The sequence below is a fragment of the Callospermophilus lateralis genome, chromosome 1, assembly GCF_048772815.1.
Source record: "Callospermophilus lateralis isolate mCalLat2 chromosome 1, mCalLat2.hap1, whole genome shotgun sequence".
Lineage (NCBI taxonomy): Eukaryota > Metazoa > Chordata > Mammalia > Rodentia > Sciuridae > Callospermophilus > Callospermophilus lateralis.
Genome location: NC_135305.1, coordinates 223,710,805 through 223,732,099, shown reverse-complemented (window position 1 = coordinate 223,732,099; position 21,295 = coordinate 223,710,805). Strand labels below are relative to the sequence as shown.

The 21,295-nt window shown below is 62.3% G+C and overlaps 1 protein-coding gene across 1 annotated transcript; it reads right to left on the bottom strand.

Moving 5' to 3' along the window:
* Positions 1-3,986: 3,986 nt before the first annotated feature.
* On the bottom strand, positions 3,987-18,894 carry Btbd2 (BTB domain containing 2). Its single transcript, XM_076852337.2, has 9 exons — positions 18,518-18,894; positions 11,137-11,256; positions 9,435-9,591; positions 8,830-8,935; positions 8,242-8,439; positions 5,914-6,106; positions 5,732-5,819; positions 5,470-5,616; positions 3,987-5,231 (listed from the first exon to the last, which is right to left on the bottom strand). The coding sequence occupies exons 1-9, from the start codon at positions 18,892-18,894 to the stop codon at positions 5,070-5,072; spliced, it is 1,548 nt and encodes a 515-aa protein (XP_076708452.1). The 3' UTR covers positions 3,987-5,069.
* Positions 18,895-21,295: the final 2,401 nt, after the last annotated feature.

Here is a 21,295-nt window from a genome sequence, read left to right as displayed (position 1 = left end):
CTTCCCCGCTGTCCTGCGGGCTCCGCGGAGCTGTGGGCTCTGTGGCTGGAGGTCTGTGCGCTGCCGCTGTGCAGCCCTTCCCTCCCATTCCCCTCCTGTGCAGTGCGGCCACTTTGTACCACCTCCAGTCCTCCAGGGCTCTTTGCTGATTTTTTTTCCCCATGTTTTTCTCTTTTTAGTTTGGACGATTTTTTTGGACTTTTTAATCTTTTTTTTTTTTTTTTTTTTTTTTTTGCATTCTGTCTGTTTAAACCATCCAGTGGATTCTTTTCAGGTTGTTTTATCCTTTCTCAGTGGTGGGAGGAGCCCAGGGCCTCCTGCTGCTGTCCAGCGCTCTGTCCCTGAGCTGCACTCAGCCCAGTCAGAGGTGTTAGTCATAGAATACCTCTCTCCCTCTCTGCTCTGGTCTGTCCCCAACAAAACTGAGGTTAAATCCAGTGCCCAGCATGACAGTGTGAGAGGTGCTGGGACTAGACAAGCCACGCAGGAGGCGTGGGCTCCACCCCCCAAAGTGGATCACTGTCCCCAAGAGACCGGCTCAGGCTCCCTGGACGGAGCAGGGTGTCAAGGGATGCCACTGCAAGAGTGGCGTGGGGCAGCCTTTGCCCTCTTCTGCACACACAGCCACTCTCATACACACTCCGCCACCCCGCCATGAGGCCCAGCAGATGCCACACTGTGCCTCAGGAACTGTGAGCTGGTGCGCCTCACTTCCTCATAGCTCCCGCCTCAGGCAGCTTATTCCAGCAACGCTGTGGACAGGGCATGTCCCCCCACCCCCACCCCACCCCACCCCGTCTGTGCCCTGGAGCTTCCCTCCGCTGTGTGCTCGCAGGTCTGCACCCTGGTTCACACGCCTGGGCCCAGGGGTCTTGGCTGCCTGGCTCTTGGCTCTGGGATCCACTTTCACACAGCCATGACTGTGCTGTGTCCCCAGCAGGGCCACAGCGTGCAGGAGGCCAGCTCTCTCCTCTGGTGGGGAGCTGAGCTCACAGATGAGGACTGGTCGGCACTCACTGCACCTGAGCTCAGCCCTGGGCCAGGCCTGGACACTGGCCTCTCCTGGAGAGACTCAGGAGCCGGCCCAGCTCACCAGCAAGCGCTGAGCAGGAGTGTCACGTCTCCTGCAGCATGGCCAGCCCACCTGTGCCCAAAGTCAGCGGTGCCCCAGGGAGAGTGGCCTCTGCTCCCCAGGAGGCCCTTTCCCCCCTGGAGCTTAGGCCTGCAGATGTGCCTTCTTCCCTTTCTCACCTTGGGTGGGGCGGTTTTTGCAGTGCTGGGGTTGGGCCCCGGGGTGCTCCACCACTGAACTGCGCCCCAGCCCTTTTCACCGATTTTTTGAGTGTGTGTGTGTGTGTGTGTGTGTGTGTTTAGTTGTAGATAGACAGACTATCTTTCTTTTACTTATTTTTATGTGGTGCTGAGGATGGAACCCAGTGCCCCCCACGCGCCAGGCGAGCGCTCTGCCGTGAGCCCAGCCGGCCCCTCGCCACTTACACTTTCGAAGCAGACCTCTAGCTCCAGCGTGGGAGGACCTGAGAGGCACAGCCGACTCTCCTCCTGGGAGCAGCCCTTGGGGACATGATAGCAAGATGCTCCTGTCCCAAGACTGCACTTGGACACATTGTCAGGAAGGTGGGGAAAGCCCAGTGACGGGCACAGGATCAGGAACTGGCTGTGGAATTCCTTCAGAGTCTCTGTGAATCTGACATCATTTCAAAACAAACATAAGAACCTGCAAAATGTTAACTAAGAAGAGGAAGAAGAGCAAGAAGGAAAATCTGTGGACATCAAGGCCGCGCCTGTCACCTGCAACCTGGGAGGCCGAGGCAGGAGGACACCGACTGAAAGCCAGGCCCAGCAAGTCAGGACTCTGTTTCAACATAAAAAGGGCTGGGGGTGGCTCAGCGCAGGACAGCCCTGGGCTGAGTCCCAGGGTTCCATCAAGAACCGCTAATGGGGGCTGGGGATGTGGCTCAAGCGGTAGCGCGCTCGCCTGGCAGGCGTGCGGCCCGGGTTCAATCCTCAGCACCACATACAAACAAAGATGTTGTGTCCGCCGAGAACTAAAAAAAAAATATTAAACTTCTCTCTCTCTTACTCTCTCTTAAAAAAAAAAAAAAAAAAAAAGAACCGCTAACGGTGTTTTGATTTCCTGATTTCTTGAAATGAAAGCTTAGACCATGGATTTTGAACTCTCTTCCCTTTTCTTCCCGTGCGTGTGTGTGTGTGTGTGTGTGTGTGTGTGTGTGTGTGTGTGTCTGGGGTGACCCTGGGGCCCTGTGCGGGAAGTGCCCGGCCACTGGCCCCACCCATCCTGCGTCTCACTTCAGTGTCCAGCTCCGGGCTTCCCCCACATAGGGGCATGTTTTCCTCTCAGTTCTCTGCTGGGTCCAATTTTGGTATAATTTCAAGATCTTCAGTGTTGCCCAACTTCTGTATGATTTTGTCTGTGTGTAAATTTTTGGGACTTTCTGGCCACCTTCTGCCTGCTCAGGTCAGTGTCCAGGACTGCACTGGAGGTGCCCCTGGCTCTGGTCGGAGCCATGTGCATCAACACGGGCCTCACGGGTCACACCTGCTGTCCGTGCTGGGCTCAGCGTGGCTCAATGTCCGTGGACTTGCTGGGCATGGGGGGTGCCACCATCAACCCTGCAGGCCACCCCGCAGCCTGGGTGCCCACAGCAGGACACAAGGTCAAGGTCAGACTGACAACTTGGCGAGACCCTTCTTCACAAACAAATAAGTAAATAAATAAAAAAGGCTGGGGCGTAGTTCAGAGGTGGGGAGGCCCTGGGGCTCCTCCCCAGTGCACAAGCTTGGGGCGGGGTGGGGCTCGCTGGAGAGGCACTGCGCTAGGTGCTCAGCACCATAAATACATAAATAAAATAAAAAACACCAAAAACCTAAAGAATAAATAAAGCTACTTGCATTTAGTGTGATCACTGATGGAGTTGAATTAAACTCTACCATCTTCTTTTTTGACTTTTTCTTTTTTTGTAGGAGATGGACCCAGAGGTGTTCTACAGTGTCACACCCCGCAGCCCTCATTTTGAGACAGGGCCTGAGGCTGGCCTTGAATTTACAATCCTCCTGCCTCAGCCTCCCAAACTTCTGGGATTACAGGCACGTGCCACCATGCCCAGCTAAAAGTTCTTTTTTTCTCTAAATGTCATTTTTTAGGTGTAGATGGACACAACACAATGCCTTTATCTTTATGTGGTGCTGAGGATGGAACCGGGTCCTGCCCATGCTAGGGAGTGCTCTACCGGAGCCACAATCCCAGCTCCTAGTTCTCAATCACTGTATTTTCCATTCTAGAATTCTGGATGTATTCCTACTGTTACCTCTCCTTTTTTTTTGGTCCTGGGGATTGAACTTGGAGGCCCTCACCACCGCGCCCCGCCAGCCCCGCCAGCCCCACTGTGTACTCTGTTTAGAGATGGCCTCGCTGTTGTGGAGGCTGCTGAACTCGACCCTCCCGCTGCGCCTCTGTCCACCTCTGCCCACCTTGAAGACACAGGTTTTCTGATGACTCCAGCTTAGGGTGCGGGGGCCTGTGCCAGGCGGTCTGCATCTTGCTGGGTCCTTGGTGGGGTGCCCCCTTGGTGGGAGCTGAGTGTCGGCAGCTGCTTGTGGCCCTGGGAGTGTTCCGTGGCTTGGCAGCACCCTCCCCCCAGGCGTAGCGTGGCCGTCCCTGCTGCCCAGAGTCCACCATGACAACACACCTTGCCAGGCTCAGCTCCGTCCTCAGGTCCCTGAGACCTCTCCTGGGGCTCTCTTGGGGTCTTGCTGTCCACGGGCGTGGGAACCCGCCAAAGGCTTGGGAGCAGCTGCCACGTGGGCCCTCAGGGTGGCCTCTGCAGTTCCCTGCCCTAGGCCCTGTCCCTCCACCCCAGGCGCTAGCCCGGAGTCCCCACCCTGGGCTGCAGAGGCTGATCCTGGGGAGATGCCCTCAGCAAACACGCTGGGCGAACAGCACCGAGTGGGCAGCAGCACACAGCGGCTCAGGGCAGCTGCGTTTCTTTCCTTTATTTAAAAAAATCATCTGGAGACGCGGTGTGAGTGGGCACACCTTCCATGGCTTTGGGGAGCACGTGGGTTCCAGGAGGAGTCAGGGATGGGCGTGGGGTGTGGGGTGGGCCACACCCTCCAGAGCCTCTGGGCCAGGCAGTGGGTGGTGCCCTGGGGGCTCCTGCTCCACCTGGCCGCCAGGCTGCGCTGGGGCGCTGTCCTCAGCACACAGGCTGGAGGCCCTGCTCTGGGCTACAGGGGCCAAACAGGGCTGGAGGGGCTGGCCCTCCGTGGGGCTCCTCACCTGGGCTGGGACTGCCCTTCGGGATGGCACAGGAACCCGAGCCCCCACGGAGTCTACTCCCTGGGATTTGGGTCAGTGTCCTGGAGGAGGGGACACCCAGCAGGCAAGGGGTCAGCATAGCCTCAGGTGCATGGCAGGCCAGGCCCAGTGTCCCCAGTGAGCATACAAGCACAGAGGGAACACAAGACCCAAACCAGTGGCTCTCGAGCTCCCGCACACGGTCTCTCAGCAGAGAATCGGGGTCCAGCTGGACACGCTCGGGCCACGCAACCAGGGCCTGAGGTTGGTGAGCTGGTCAGAGGGCCCTGAGCGGCAGGGACAGTGGCAGAAGCCCAGCCAGGACCTTGCTGACCCTTGGCCCTGGCTGACTTGGGCAGCTCAGACAGCCCTGCTCCAAGCCTGGGGGACTGTCTCTCAGGGCCCAGCCCCGGCCCAGCCACTTCCCCAGTGCCTCTACACAAGTGGCCACATAGTCACCTTCTGTGATGCTGAGAAGGGGCAGGGAGTGGACGCATGGCCAAGGGAGGTTGGCTGAGGGCACACTGTGGGGTGGCCTAAGTGGACAATGACCTCAGGGTCCTGGCTATCTCCACAGGACAGGTGGTGGCAGGAGGTGGCCGAGGTATAGAAGATGACCTCAGGGCCTGGCCCTGGCTGTCCTCCGTGGAGAGGGCATGGCATAGGGTGGCCTAGGTGTGGGTGACCTCAGGGCCTGGCTGTCCTCTGTGGACAGGGCGTGGCGTGGGGAGGCCTAGGTGTAGAAGATGACCTCGGGGATCTGGCCGTCCTCCACAGACGTGCCGTTGTTGTTCCCAGCCGCGTAGCAGAAGGTGAAGCACGTCTTGGCCCCTGTCGTTGGGGACTCGTGGGTCACTTTGCGCAGGCCTTTGGTGCCATAATGGGAGTCGGGACCCTGCAGGGAGCGGGAGGCACAACGGGGTCAGGTCTCCCAGGGCCTCCAAGTGCTGAGGGAGGGGACGCCTGGGTGTGCACAGCATTCAGGACCCAGGGGCACAGGTGGCCCAGCCCCCACCAGAGGGGTCTTCACCAGGAGGCAGACCCCCGAGGCCCAGAGCCGGCAGGCAGGGCCCAAAGCGGGAGGCGCTGCCTGCCCTGGCCGCAGGGCCCTGCTGACCCCGCAGGAGGCGCACCTTGAGCGTGGCGCAGGCCGTGTAGTTGACGTTGGGCAGCACCTCCACCGGCTCCTTGAACATGACGCGGAAGGTGCTGGCCGAGCCGTCACAGCTGAAGCCGGTGTCGTTCTGGCCCAGGACGGTGTTGCTGTCGGTGTGGATGATCTGGGGGCGGGAAGGGCCTGCTCAGCGGCAGGTGGGGCCAGGGAAGAGGGGCCCCGAAGGCCTCCCACCAAGCACCGTGGGAGGGTCTGGGCTGTGGACAAGGCCCGGGACACACCTGGATGTTCACTTGGTAGTCGGTGGGTCCGTGGATGGATCCGTAGAGTCCAAAGCCCACCACGAAGATGCGCTTGTTGACTGAGAACCTGCGGAGGCAACCAGCCCGTCAAAACCCGAGGGGCAAGGCTCCCCGCAGAACCCCAGCTGGAAACCCCCCTGCCCCCCCCCCCTCCCCCGCACCTGATGCGGTCGCTGGTCCCGCTGTAGCCCCAGCGGCTCTCCACCTGCTGGAAGCGGCTGATGCTGCACTCCTTGCCCCGCAGGCAGCAGCGCGGCCGGTCGACGAACTCCACTCGGGGCTTGGGGTTCACGGTGAAGTGCAGGAAGAGGCTGACCACCTCACGGTCCACCAGGATGCCCGACTGCGCGGGGCCTAGGCAGAGGGGCTGGTAGGCAGGCTGCGGGAGGGCTGGGGAAGGCGGGGCCGGCCGCGAGCCCCAGGACGGCCAGGACGCCGGCCTGACTTCCCACAGGGCCATCCCCTCAGGCCCTGGAGCTGGGGCAGCGCCCACTTGCTCACTTGGGGGAAAGCTCAGGGGCCGGCCCCATTCCCTCGTCCTGGGACCCACCTCCGTTCACAGCGAGGGAGGGGAGGGTCCTGGCCACAGAGGGCTCCCCGCAGCGCCCTGAGGTGGTCACACTCAGGCCTCCCGCCAGGGTGGGCCCTGAGGGCCTGCTCCAAAGAACCTACTCTAACAGGTGATGACCAGTTGTCCTGGGCAGGCCCAGGGCCAGGGAGGAGTGAAGGAGGCCGAAACCCAGATGCCCAGACGTGGCAGGAGAGTGGATGGGTCACACTTGGGGCATGAACAGAAGTGAACAAGGACAGGCCTCACTCGATACACGGGTGACCGATTAGATGGCCACACACAGGTAGACACTAGCCAGAGGCCACAGGGTGCAGGCAGGGGCAGGCAGGCGCCAGCAGGAACCTCACAGCCCTGCCCTTCTGCAGCCGCCTCCAGGAAAGCATGGGAGGCCAGACCCATCCAGCCTGGCTGGACGCCGCCCGGGCCCTCTCCCAGCTGGCTTCACCAGAACCCCTGGTCCACAGCCCCCAGAGGGACAGCCCAATGCTGAAGAGCCCCTGACAACAGGATAGAGGAACTAAGGGCAGGGCCGTTACACCCCGTGAGGACAGACCTCGGCCAAGCCTGCACCTCGAGACACCAGCAGTCCCCTGCCGCCTGGCACTCCCCAGTGGACCAGTGGGCGGCACACTGCCCCAGGAGGAGGGGGTGGGCAAGCGCAGGGTGCCTGGTGGTGCCCCAGTCTGCGTGAGCAAGAGGCTACTTACTCACTCCAGCCCCAGCCCTGCACTGCCTCCTGCCCCACAGAGCCACAACGTCCCTGCCACCTCAGGGAACAAGCTGGGGAGAAGGCTCCACAACCACCAAGGCACCTGGGCTTCACCGCTGAGCAGGCCAAGGGTGCGGTCCTCCCTTCTGAAGGTCAGGGACGCTGCTTTGGCGTCCGGGCCACCCTGGTCTAGGACCTGGGGAAAGGGCACTGACGGGGCTGGGGTGGGGGCTGGGGTGGGCCTGGAGGCCCCAGTGGCAGCTCTGGGTGTCTGACCCAGCAGACAGGTGACCCACAGGTCATTCTGGGACGAGGGAAGATCAGGGCTCTGGTTTGGACGGGGCGGAGACACGAGGTGGGTCCCAGAGGCATGGGTGGCCCCTGGGGGAGTGGGGTGCAGGGCAGATGGAAGGACAGGGCTGGGGGTGTGCGGGCGGGAGGCCCAACGCTGCCGCTCAGGTGGCCTTCGGCCCTGGAGGAGGCAGAGGAGAGGGACGCAGGGACAGCCGGGCTGGCCAGGGACTTAGGACGGGAGGCACCGAGACCACGGTGCCCTGGGCCGAGGCCAGACTCTGCCCTGCTGGTGCCCATACACACAGGGCGCGACCCCCGGGTGGGGACGCTGAGGTCTTGTCCAAGGCAGCGCCCCGTCCAGCCCACCCTGCTCCCTCCAAAACTGATCTGATGAGGCGGCCTCTGCTGAGCCCTCGGTGGGAGGCAGGGCGTGTGGGCCTGGGCCACAGTGGCCTTCCCAGTGTTCACACGAGGCAGAGGCATGGTTGAGGCTGGCCCCCCTTTACCCTCAGCTGGAGACCCAAAGCCCACCACAAGCACACGGTGGCCAGTCCTGGCACGCAGTGGGGCCCACCACTTCAGACGGCCTTGCCCCAGACACAGAGGCCTGAGCCGGACCAGAGCCCAAGAACCCAAGATGTCAGAGCTGCCCTCCCAGGCCAGCGCTGCCAGGACGCAGCCAGGACCCAGTGGCAGGGAAGGGCAGCCCTGCTAGGCAGCGAGGCCAGGCGGGAACGCGAGGCGGGTGGGCCTGACCGCGGAGGCTTGGACCCAGCTCTGCGCTGCTGGCATTTCCCAGCTTCCATGACCCGGGACCCCATGGCTAGCAAGAGAAGCCCCTGGGCTCCAGTCAGAGCTCTCGGGGGATGAAGGGCAGCCCCGAGAGGGCCGGGGGCGGTGCCGGCACACGGTTACCTGCGGCAAACTCCTCGATGGTCATCAGGGGGAAGCGGATGAGGCCCAAGGCCTTGCCCAGCACCTTCCGCTTGTTCTCGGGTGTCACCTGCAGCTGTTGCCGCTGACACTCGGCCTCAGACCAGCGGACGACGGCATTGAACAGCCGCACCTCACGTATGCCCAGCGTGTCGCGCTCCAGGACAGCCACCAGGGTGTCTGCGGCGGGCAGGAGGGGCCGTGAGCTGGGCGCCCACCCGGCAGCTGGGCTGCCCCATGGCTGGGGCTCAGGCCTGGGGCTGCGGGGAAACCTGGCCACCCGTGCTGGGGAAAAGGCCTGTGGGCACGTGCCACCCCCACCCCCCAGGGCAGCCGAGCACTCAGTAAGGGCCACTTCACCCAGTGGTCCCCAACAGGGAGCACCTGGCCCTCTGGAGGAGAGGTTTGCTGACCCAGTAAGTGGATGGGGTAGTACAGACTGGGATCATGTTGACCCCAGGACAAGTGTCCAGTCCTCGCCCAGCCAGCCCTCTGCCAAGCTGCACAGAGCCTGTGGCCACCCTGAAATCCCGTCCCTCCCACGTCCCACAGGCAGCCCGCGGTGCTCACCCAGGTCAATGTCCGTGAAGCCCTCGGCAGTAATGGCGTCCGCCGTATTCTTGTCGATGCTCTCCAGGCACAGGCTGGCCAGCTGCGGCTCGTCGAACAGGCGCGCCTGGCAACGGGCAGGCGTCACCCCGAGCCCGCGGCACCGCTGAGGCCCAGGCCTGGGGCACGGCTGCTCAGGAGGCAGGGAGGACGCCTCGAGCCAGGAGTGGGGATCAGCCTGGCAGCGCCCTCTCCAAGCACCTGCTGTGGTTCCAGCTCAGCCGCGGCCACCACCCCTCACAAGAACGGAGCTTTGGCAGGTGTGTGGCCCAGGCCAAGGGAGACCCCAGCGAGAGGCCTGAGGACCCCACCCCTCGGTGCCCAGAGCTGGGACCCACAGAGCAGCACCCTTCAGGCACCCAGTGCCTCCTGGTGTCCGAGCTCCCTGGGCAGAGCCACCTGCACCCGGCCACCCCCACCGCCTTGGCCACTGCTCCTCCTCACCCGCCTCCCCACCCACCCTGGCTCCCCGCGGTGCTGGCGGGTTCCCCCTTGTTGCCGGCTGGCCCCTAGCCACTCTGGCCCCCTCCCAGGCCAGCCACCTCCCAGCTGGCCCTCCCGCCCACCTGCGTGAGCAGCATGAAGGCGTTGTCTGCCCGCAGGTTCTTCTTGAGGAACTCCACGCAGTGGGCCTCCAGCGCGGGCACCGCGTACTTCTTGGCTGTGTACAGCGTGGTCATGACCGTCTCAGGCCCGATCTGCACCTCATCTGAGTACAGGAACCTGAGGAGGTGGACACAGCAGCCATGGGGACGGCTCAGGTGCCCCTCGACCTTCAGACCCAGCTGCCTGCCCTCAGGTAGGCAGGGTCTGGTCACTTCGGCTCACCAGCCAGAAGGCTTCTTCCAGAACCTTCCAGCATGAGCACTGGGCAGCAGTTTGTGACCTGGGGACACAGCAGGAGAGAGCTCCCTGCCGCTCACAGACGAGCGCTGTACAGTGCTCCTCTGTGGCTCCCCTCCCGGGCTGTCACCTTGGCCACTTCTGGTGAGTGACAGAACCCACAGACCAGCCAGGTCCTGCGTGGCGTTGACATCACTTTGTCCACCACACTGAACATGGACCAGAGTTGGGGTTGGTGGAAAAAGCGAAAGTGGGCTGGGGTGTGGCTCAGTAGTGAGCGCTTGCCCAGCACAGGAGAGGCCCTGGGTCCCAGCCCCAGCACCACCCAAAAACAAATAAATAAAGTACAGTTACATTCTTCAAAAAAGGCAAAAGAACTTGAACACGGCATGGGAAGCGGCCCTCCACAGCGGAGGCGCAGGCCCCTCTCCAGGACAGAGGCAGCCCTCTCAGAGGCGGAGGACTCAGCACTACCCACGCTGCCAAAGGTGCGGCCCACATGTCCTTGGGGGACAGCGTGGCCATGCACACCTGCCATGTCCTCAGCCAGCGCAGGAGCAAGGTGGAGGGACCCGAGGACCTGGGGCTCAGACACACCGGTCACTGTGTGTGACCTGGTGACAGGAGGATCCAGGACAGGGGAGGGACAGGGGACTGCTCACGGGGGCCGGGTTACTTGATGGGAGACAGAAGGTTCTGGAACGAGATAGAATGCAGGGCTGCACACCTCTGAGCCCACGGCTAACCCTGAACAGTGCAGGGGGACACCAACCCCACCGGGTCGGAACCAGACTGTGACTTCCTCTTTTGGTGCTGGGGACTGAAGCCAGAGTGCTCCCTCCCTGAGCCACACCCGAGACCCCCTCACTTTCCATCTGGAGACAGGGCCTTGTCAGGCTGCCCAGGCTGGCCTGCGACTTGCTGCCCCCCCTCGGCCCCCCAGGGGCTGGGCACACGGAGTCCCCACACCACGCTGGTCAGCGGGCAGCCTCCCTGTTCACAGTCCTCCGCTGCGAATGGAGCAGGGCCAGGCTGCAGAGAGGGGTGAGGAGCTCCAACTGTGACCTCGGTCTGCGTCTCTGGAGCGCAAACGAGACCCCGTGCCCTGTGTCCCGTGGAGCTGCCAGAGAACCCATGCTGACCAGGCCCACGGGAGGCGAGGCTCCCCAGGGTCTAGGGCTGCCTCAGCTGAAAATGCCCAACCCCCAGGGGACGGGGATGGGCGCCCGGTGGCCGGCACCTGCGGGCACACATGCAGCCCGGCTCACCCCAGCACTGCGGAAATTAAAGGTAAAAAAACTTACGGGGAGTTCTCCAGAGCCCAGCCCACCCACCCCGGGGCGCGGGCTCTGCAGCTGCTTCTACCCGGGCTCCGTCCTGACTCTGCGTCCTGCCCACACCTCCAAGAAGGGCCCGGAAGCTTACTTGAGCAGCGCCAGGAACGCAGCCGGCTCCACGTCGGGCAGCTCGATCTCCGTGGAGGTGGTGGCCATTCCCCCGTTGAACATGGCGTCAAAGACGGCGCTGCCTACAGCTAACACGAACCTGGGCATGAGAGAGCTCCCGTGAGCCACTCGTGTCTCAGGCCGGGCCCTGGCCCCTGGCCCTGGTTGTGGCCACTCTGCTGGGGACCCCTGGGGCCCCCACCTGTCCATCCCCCACTCACTCCTGCACCCTTGAAGGCACCTTGTCCAGGCTATGGGCTAGACATGGGGACCTGGCCACAGACAGGCAGAGAGGACCAGTGGCTGGTCAGCCTGAGCTGGCAGAACACGGGAGGCTGGAGCCAGGGACAGCAGGGGAAGGGCCTTCAGGAGGCAGGACAAGCGGGGCCAGGCTGCCAGGTGACCCCCTAGCTCTGTGAAAGCAGAGGAGCCACCCAGCTGGTGTGGCCTGTGTGGGGCTGGGGAGGCCTCCATGGTGACAGAGTCAGGACGGCTCTGCTAGGTCCTGTGCAGGGTCCCTAGGGAGGCCCCACCAGGGCTCCTGGGAGGTGGAGCTGAGAGCTGGGGCACACAGCTTCCCCACGGTCCCTGGGAACAGGAAGCCCCTGCGTCAGCTCCTCCCAGGTGGGTCACACTGGGCACCGGCAGGATCCGAGCGCCCAGCACCCACACCCTCCCAGTGGGTGGAGCACCAGCTCCAGGTGGACCCAGGCCCTCCCAGCTCCTCCCTCCCTGCCCCAGGTCTCCGCCTGGGGGCTCCACAGGCCCCTGCCAGCTCATGTGCACCGTCATGCTGGAGCGGGTGGCCCTGGCCCACAGAGCACAGGGCCAGCCCGAGCTGCTCCTCCCGAGCTCCGCCCCAGGCCCACACCTTCCACAAAGAGCCTCTGGGCCTCCCGCAGGGAGAGCTGACAACCAGGCCAAAGGCAGAAACCAAGTGGTGCCTGCTGGGCTGGTGTGGCCCCTGGAGCCCAGGGCCCCCTCACAAGGCAGTGGGGGCAGTGCCCTGCGGGGCCCACAGTGGCACATGACCCTCCCCAGATGGCCGCTCCACCCCACACTCTGTCCAGGCACCCCGGCAACCTTTAGCCTGGCCCGTGGCCTGGACACCTCTGCAGGTCCACAGTGCGTCCACAGTGTGTCCCCAGCCCCTCCCGGCCAGGCTCCCCTCCCAGAAGGGCAGAGTGACAGAGCCCTCGCGAGGCCCTGGGTTCCACCCTCGGCACCACGTAAAAAAAAATAAGTGAAGGGGCTGGGGATGTGGCTCAAGCCGCAGCGCGCTCGCCTGGCACGCGCGGGCGCTGGGTTCGATCCTCAGCACCACATACAAGTAAAATAAAGATGTGTCCACCGAAAACTGAAAAATAAATATTAAAAAATTCTCTCTCTCTAAAAAATAAATAAATAAACAAGTGAAATAAAGGTGTTGTGTCCACCCACACTAAACACACACACACACCACCAGGGTGTGGGACGGCCCACAGCACCACCAGCCAGCAGCCCAGGCGTCCGACAACAAGGAAGGCCCCCAGCACGGCCACGCACCCTGGAGCAGGAGTGCAGATGGACCTGAGGACCTGTGCTCAGTGAGAGCCAGACACACAAGGCCACAGCCTGTGACCAGTGACAGCAGAGTCCAGGATAGCAGGGTCCAGGGATGGATGTGGGTCATGCATGCAGGACTGGGGAGGGGACAGAAGTCAGTGCTCAATGGGGACCGATTTCCGTCTGGGACACGAGGAAGCCCTGGAGGTGAACAGCGGGTGCCCTGAGTGTGGCTGAGGTGCACAAGGTCACCTTAGCACAGTCACTTATTTTTGGTACTGGGACTGAAGCAGGGGTGCTTCAGCACTCAGTGAGCCCCCACCCCGCACTCCTTTTTATTTTTTGAGACAGGGTCTCGCTAAGCTGCCGAGGCTGGCTTCAAACGTGCCCTCCTCCGCCGCCGCCTCCTGCTCCCTGGAGTTACCCCGGCACCACTCCTGGCCTTGACATCAGTCAAAAGCTAAAAACAACGAAAAATGGTAAACCACTCTGAGAAGAAGCCCCGGGCTCCTTTGGAAACCAAGGCAGAAGACAAAAAGTGGGGCTGGGTGGTGGCTCAGGGGTGGAGCCTCGCCTGGCACGTGGGAGGCCCTGGGAAGGACTAGTGTCCAACTACAACTGAAAAATAAATAAACAAAAATAAAATGAAGGACCACAAGTACTGCACCCAAACCCGAGCTCATCCCCAGCACCGCTCGCCCGCTCACTTGGCCAACAGGAGTCCCTAGGACGCCCGACAGGACACCGGCAACCAAGCACCACAGTTCTGAGCGGCCAAGGTCAAAGAAGAAACAGGGAAGTCAGGGGCGCTCTCAAGTGGAACGAGGGTGGGACACCTCGGAATGGGCACATGCAGCCAGAACAGCACCGGGAGGCTGATCTGCACACTGTCCAGCCCGGGAAGCGGTGGCAGCGTCCACCAAGAACCTAGAAGAATGAAGAGCAGATAAATCCAAAGAAGGAAACAGCCAGTCCGCTCAGAACAGACACAGTGAGGTGGGGACCAAGAGGGGACCCCCGAAACCAAGGGCTGCTCTTCAACAGAGTCCAACAGGGCCGGGCGGGGGCTCAGGGGTGCACGCGCGCCTGGCAGGCATGAGGCGCTGGGTTCCAGTCTCAGACCACATGAAGACACTAAAGACCATCAACAGCTAAAACAAGATAAAAAAAAACTCCAACCAACGCCGCACGTTTGGTAGACGGATCACGACCAAGAGCGAAGACGGAAGCTACACAGCCGCGAATAAAAGGGGTAGTGTCACCATGAGCCTCAGTGCACTTAGGAGGACTCGACAGGACTGCTGGGAACAACTCTGGGCTGACCAGGAAGGCCATGGGCATGGGAGGCCACTACTCAAAAGGACACAGAGAAAGTCCAGATGAGCTTGTTACCAGAGCCCAGCGAGACTTCAAATCCTCCCCAGAGAGAAGTGGGTGGCTGGGGACCCGAGGGCCCGGAGGCTCAGCCCAGCCAGGCTGAGGGCCCTGGCTGCAGGTCCTGCCCTGGGCCTGCGAAGCCCCTCTGGGAAGATGCTCTCTCAGGGCTTCTCCGTCCTCTGGTTTGGGTGGATTTTTTTCTTTGGTGCTGGGACTGAGCCCAGGGTACTCTAGCACTGAGCTATGTCCAAAGCCCTTTTCGCTTGAGAGAGGGCCTCGCAGGGCCACCCAGGCTGGCCTGGAGCGTCCAGCTGTCTCACCTCAGCCTCCAAGCTGCTGGGAAGGCAGGCGAGGCCTCTGCACTGGGCAGCAGTTGCTCTTCAAATGTGAAGCATAAATCCCCCTGGGATGCAGCAGCCCTTCCCCTGAGGTGCTGACCAAGAGGAAGGGCCAGGTAAGCCCCGAGGAGAAGTGGGAAGACCGGGGACAACTGGTGGCAAACCGTGGGCCGTCCCTTTGAATTCAGCAGCAGAATTCAATTTATTGCCACTTTAGCAATAAAAAGAAGCAGACTACCGAAGCAAGGAGGCCCCAGCACGACGGGAGCTCAGAGCCGACCAAAGACCACGGCGCACAGCTGACCGCTCACGTTTCCAGCCCTCAGCCACGGCCTGGCTGGGGGAGCAGGAAACCTGAGGGTGGCCTGAAGGCTCCAAAACCAGCCCACAGGGACGGTCACCCGTGTCCACTTTCTACAGAGCCGACGGCCCAACAGACGCCAGGCTCCAGAGACTCAGTGACAAGTGGGAACCTCCTGCCTGATCAGGGCCCTAGTCAGAAGCCAGCACCCACCACGACACTCAGCTGTGAAGAGAGGCCACCAGCCTGGGAGGCGGCCCACCCATCACCCCAGCTGCTCAGGAGGCAGACGCAAGTTCAAGCCCAGCCTGGGAAACTAGAGGCCCCACCTCAAAATGAAAAGGGCCGGGGCTGGGCCGCAGCTCAGAGGGCAGAGGGCTCGCCCCACATGCACAGGGCTCGGGCTTCCTCCCCAGCTCCCCCAAAAAAGTCTTGACAAAGATAAAACAGGAGGCATCTGCTCTGCCCAGCACCCAGTGACGGCCACCGAGGAACATGCGGGACGGGAGCCCGCCTTTCCGCCCTGCAGACTGCTGCACTGTCCCTTCTCACAGCTCAAGGCCCCCCATGGGGCCAGCAGTGCATAGGAACTGCTGCCCTGAGCCCAGCAGGTCAGCATCGACTGAGCACCTACTGTGCGCGGGCCTCAGGAGCAGGGCTGCACTGACCACGCACACTGAAGCCACACAAGGCCTGGCCTCTCCGTCAGAGCCTCCGAGCTACAATCACGGTGCTGGGGCCACACTGTGGCTGGGCCCTGGGAGGAGGGTGACCTGGCACCCCTCTGAAGCCAGCCAGGCCTGGCTGCAGCTTTCCCCCTGAAGTCCCCGCTGCGCTCCCACACACCAGCTCCCCTGGCCCCTCTCTCTGCCCAGGACCCGTCCAGGATCCCACCGGCATTGTGCCTCCTCCCACAGACTTTGGCTTGGTGACAGTCCCCAGGCCTGGCCCAGAGTCCTGCAGGGCATCCGCAGCACTTGCGTTTTCTTGTGACTACACTGGGCCTGCTGGGTTCTTCCAGCTGCCTTAGAAATGACCACACAGGGGCTGGGGCTGGGCTCAGCGGTGGAGGGCTCACCTCGCACATGCGAGACCCTGAGTTCCATCCTCAGCACCACATACAACAATAACCAAGTGAAATACAGGTGTTGTGTCCAACTACAACTAAAAAATAAATAAATATTTTAAAAAAAGAAGAAAGAAATGACCACACACATGGCTAAAACCACAGGAGTCTACCCCTCAGTCCTGCAGGCCACAGTCTGGGGCTAAGGTGTGGGCGGGCTGCCCTCTCCACGGGCTCCGTGGTCCAGGGCTGCCTCCTGTGCCTTCCGGCTCATAAGGACACTCTTCACTGGATTTGGGGCCCACCTGGGGAACCCAGGGTGATCTCACCACCTGGAAAGACCCTTCTACAAGCAAGGTCCCACTCACAGGTCCCAGGGAGGAACAGAGAGGAGGCACCTCATCAGACCTAGCAGGACACCCGTGTGGTGGTCCCGTCCAGGTGGCACAGGTGGGTCCCAGGGTTCCAGCCCTCAGTTACCACCCTCCCTTCCCACTCTCCTCTTTTCGAGGCACTAGAGACTGAACCCCGGGCACTACCACTGAGCTGCCCAGACGGGCCTGGAACCTGCCATCCTCTGCCCCGGTCTCCAGAGCCACTAAGATGGCACTGGGTCCCCACACCCGCCCGGAGGCGGGAACTCGGGATCTGGGAGCAAACCCCCGGACTCCAGCATCCCTGGGGGAAGACAGGGCTCCTGCTCCCCAGAGCAGCAAGTGCTGGGCTTCCATCAGCATGGACCGGCCTTCAGCCGGGTCTGTGCCCACACTGGGAACGAGGCTAGCTCTCCACGCACAGCCCCACCACGGCCCTCACCAGGTTCCAGCCGACCCTGCTCCCTCCCAAGCAGCGTCCCCAGAGGTCAGGAGACCCCTGCGCAGCCTCCCACATTCCCTCACCCATCGAGGACACTCCCTGCCCTGCCATGGGGATGCAGAGGAGGGGAACCCGCCATGTCCACCTCTGCCCCTCCACCGAGTGCCCGGGGTCTGCAAGCTCCTCCGCAGCCACTCCACATTTCAGTGGACGGGGCTCGCCAGACCCCGGGAGCTGTCCCCTGCCCTGACTTGCCGAGTTCCTCTGGCCTCTAAGCCTGCACATTCCTGCACCTGGAGCCCTGTGCTCCCCTCCCCGCTTCACCACCCTGGCAGCCACAGACTCCTCCCAATTCTCTCTGGAGGTCCTTACACCCACCTCTATAGCCCCCACTTTGCCACAAACCTATGAACCCTCAAATCCAATCAGGTACAGGTGCCCAGATAGGTCAGCATGAGATAAGGGCACAAGTACCCTCAAACAGAAACCCTGGGACTGAGGCCAAGGCAGGAGGATCACAGGTTGGAGGCCAGCCTCAACAACTTAGCGAGACCCTGTCTCAAAATAAAAAATAAAAAGGGCTGGGGATGTGGCTGAGTAGTTAAGCACCTGGGTTCAACCCCCAGAGCCAAAAAGATAAAAATACAAAAAGAAAGAAAAAGAAACCCTGAGTGTGAGTCTCCAAATCCTTGTGCAAATGGGCAGGAGCCCTGCCCTACCCTGCAAGGGCGCATGGTAGGAAGGAGAAGGTGGCATCCTTAGAGACAACTGCTCAGAATCCGACCCACTGTCAGGGCCAGATGGCTATGAGGAGGCTGCCGGACAAGCAACGAAGGCGTCACAGGCCACAAACTGACCAGCCTCTCGCTCCAAGCTTGTGGGGAAGGAGAGAGGCCCAGTCCCTGCTGCAGTCAGAGCAGAAGCCTGCCAGACAGACAGGGAAGGTCCTGGGGACCCTCCATGAACAAGGCCTCTGGGAAAAACCCAGAGGGGACCCAGATGCACAGCAATACCCAGGAAGAGGTAGCAAGAGGGGTCTCTAGGGCACAGGAGCAGAACAAGCCACAGGCCAGAGAGGTGTGGAGGGCTCACAGCAAGGCCAGGACAACATTCCAGGCCAAGCACCCAGCCCCCCCAGCCCCCCAGCCGACCCCCCCACCCTGCAAAATGAGGAGGGCCCAGGGAGCCCACAGTGGGGGGTACCTAGGGCTGCACCCCAGACCTATACCTCCTTTTCCAGAAAGGAGACCTGCAGATACAGGGGTCCAGGACAGGTAGAGGGTGTCCAAGAGCTTGGGCCTGGAGGCGGACCTCAGCTGAATGGGGAGGGAGGGGATGGCAGTCTGGGGTCCTGAGGCAGAGAAGATGGGTGCAGGGAGATTTCAGGACAACCAGGGCCAAAGTTGGAGGGGCTTGCAGGCACAGAGGTGGGCTAGAGATGGCGGGGATATCTGGGAGTATCAAGGGTAGCAGGCCCCAGGCTCAGAAGGTTCCCAAGGCGGGCCCCAATGCAGGAGCTGGGCAGGAGGATGCGGGGGCTCCTGGCGCAGAGCAACACCGGGATCTGAGGACTGAGGAGTGCAGGGGTTCCGGGGCAGGCTGTGGCACAGGGCCTGGGCAAGGGATGGGGTCTTGGGTGGAGGGGTCCAGGTCCAGGTCCTAGACAACGGCTGGGGACCTCGGGAGGATAGTGGGTCCAGAGCCTGAACCTAGTGGTGCAAGGATTCCTGGACCGGCTCTGGAGCAAAGCCTGGATGAAAGGTGCAGGGGTCCCGGCCGGCGGTGGAGACCCAGGGATGCAGGGGTCCTGGGGGTGCAGGGTTCCCGGACGGCGGTGGGGACCTGGGGGTGCAGGGGTCCCGGAGCTCCGGCGCTGGGCCTGGCGCCCTCGGTGTGCAGGCCCGGCCGCGGCGCCCACCTGTGCGCAGGGATGCGCTGCGAGCTGAGCCCCTTGCCCACCAGGAAGTGCACGTCGCACAGCACCTCGTTGTTGAAGAGGAAGGCGAAGCGCTCCTGCACGGTGGGCTTGGTGGCCTGCCAGTTGTACACCGGCTCGCGCAGCAGCGCGGCCCCCGCGCCCGGGCCCGCCGCCTCCTCGCGCTCCGCGCCCGCGGCCTGCGCGTCCGCCCCAGGGCCCGGCAGCGGCGGCGGGGGCGGCCCGGGAGCGGCGGCGGCGGCAGCAGCATTGCCGGGGGCCGGGGCCGCCGCGTTGGCGCTGGGCCCGGGGCCGCCCCCCGCGCCCGGGCCGACCCCCGGCGGGCACGACGCGCGCCCGCCGCTGCCACCCGCCGCCATCTTGTCGCTGCGGCGCGGGGGAGGGGCGGGAAGGCGGGGAGCAGGGGAGGGGAGGGGCGGGAGGGCGGGGAGCAGGGGAGGGGAGGGGATAGAGGCGGGGCGAAGAGAGGGGCGGGGCTGAGGAGATGGGAGGGAGGGGCAGGAGGGAGAGAGAGGGAGAGGGAGGAGAAGGCGCGAGAGAAAGACGCGCGGCGAGGGCGGGGCGGGGCGGGGCCGAGGAGGTGAGAGGGCGGGGCGATGGGAGGGGTGGGGCTGAGGAGATGGGAGGGGCGGGCGGGAGGGAGGGGAGGGGCGGGAGGGAGGGGGGCGGGCGGGAGGGAGGGGGAGGGGCGGGCGGGAGGGGAGGGGAAGGGGGAGGGGAGGGAGGGAGAAAGAGGGAGGGGCGGGAGGGAGGGAGGGGGAGGGGCGGGAGGGGGAGGGGGAGGGGAGGGCCGGAGAGAGGGAGGGAGGGGGAGGGGCGGGGAGGGAGGGGAGGGGCGGGGCGGGAGGGAGAGGAGAAGGCCAAGAGAAAGACTCCAGGAGTAGGGGCGGGGCGGGGGGCGGGCGAGGGTGGGAGGGACGGCTTAGGACTCTGGCTGGGAACCCAGAGGCTGTCTCCAGGTCTCACCCCAAACTGTGGATCCTGTCCCCAGAACCTAGATGGGCCCCCCGGACCAAGGATCAGAGCCAGGACCTAAGAGCTCAGACCCGGGACTCCACACCTTGCATCCCAGACTGGGCCCACAGGCCCCAGATCCTGGACCCTGGACCTTGGACATCAAGTCACAGACTTCCCAGATTTTCAGGGACATTAGACTCCAATCCTTGGGCCCAAATTCCAGACGTGGGATCCTAAACCCTGGGCCACCATCCAAGATTCTGAACCCAAGACGTTCATATCTCAGACTCCAAATTCCAAATCCCACTTTGGAGACCCAGAGGCCAGTCCCTGAACCCCACACCCTGACCCCAGACCCAAGTGGCCTGCCTGTGGTGTGGAAAGGACTTTGCTGCTCCAGGGAAGCCGACATGAATGGGGGTGCTCTGTGCATGCTACAGATGGCTACACAGTGTCCCCTCCAGCCACATCTAGGGCCCAGTGTAGATGAAGGTGGGACCCGTGAGCACTAACCACATCCACAGTCCAAGGTGCAGGCTTGGAGGGCAGAGAGGGGCTCCCAGAGCAGGCTGCTGGACCCCAGGACTTTGCCCCACCAAGAAGGCACATGAGTCAGCTGGAGCCCTGGGCAGAGGAGAAGGTCAGTGCTGTCCCATCCCCATAGGGGTTGGGGTGACCACCTCCTGTCCCTACCTGTGAGTGCCCTCTGACCATTTGGCACCTCATGAGTAGTGGGAGACCCCACCGTCAGACCCCACACTCACATGGAGAAGGGAACTCACCATGACACAGGGAGCCGCCAGCCCACATTCCACCCTTAGGTCCACCATGCTCCTGTGCAGGCCTCGTCCAGTCCTTCACCTCCAAGCAGAACGGGAACTGGGCTTCCCAGGGTGACCTCACTCCCAGCTCCGCTGTCCCGCCTTGAGCTTCAGAGTTGCTTTTCTAAAGGGGCTGCAGTTTGCATTGCTAGGGAGGCGCCTGATCTGTAGTTTTTGAGTAGGGGGGCGTGTTTCCATTCTGTACTGACCCCACAGATTCCACAGAGCTCCCCATCCCCCTTCTTCTCGGCCTGCTCCTGAAGGACCTGAAGCCCCACAGCTTGCACTTTCTCAGCTTCTTATTCTTTAGAATCCATTCTCCATGTCCAGCAGGAGGTTTCCTGGAGCATCTGTTTGCAGTCCTCCAGGGGCCACTCTTGGGTTCTTTTCTTGTTGCTGAGGGACTCACTAAATCACTGAGGCTGGCCTTGAACTTGCAATCCTCCTGCCTCAGCCTCCGAGTTGCTGGGGTTACAGAAGTGTACCATTGTGCCCAGCTATCAGGGATCTCTTGGATAGCAACCATCCCCATGTGCTGGGGACAACCTCCATCTGCTTCCATAGAGGAAGCCCTGATCTGGCCCTGTCTTCCAGAACATTCTCCCATCATCCTCTGCAGCTGGGTTTTATGGAGTCCGGCCCACCACCTCACAACCTCTAGCTTAGGAACAGAAATTTACTTGAGGCCTGACCATAAATCTTTACAACCACAAACAAAGGCAGCCGGAGCCTGGAGATAAAATGTTTTTAATTTGTTTCATTTTTAAATTAACTTATTTTTCTGTTGCAGGGACAGGATGTAGTGTAGGGCTTCCTGTCTGCTAGGCAAGCACTCCACCGCTAAGGCGCACCCCCAGCCCAAAGCCTATTTTATTTTTACACTCTGAACCTATGAACAGTAAAGGAGTAGCTGTGGACACCGCGAAGGTCAGAATCACTGGTGGGGACACATGGATCCCAGAGCCCGCAGACACGGGCATTT

Coding starts and splice junctions, on each gene's coding strand:
- Btbd2 (XM_076852337.2), bottom strand. CDS start 18,894: ATGGCGGCGGGTGGCAGCGGCGGGCGCGCGTCGTGCCCGCCGGGGGTC. Junction 11,257..18,517: donor CAGCGCATCCCTGCGCACAG/GTGGGCGCCGCG, acceptor TCTCATGCCCAG/GTTCGTGTTAGCTGTAGGCA. Junction 6,107..8,241: donor CATCGAGGAGTTTGCCGCAG/GTAACCGTGTGC, acceptor CCCTCTGCCTAG/GCCCCGCGCAGTCGGGCATC.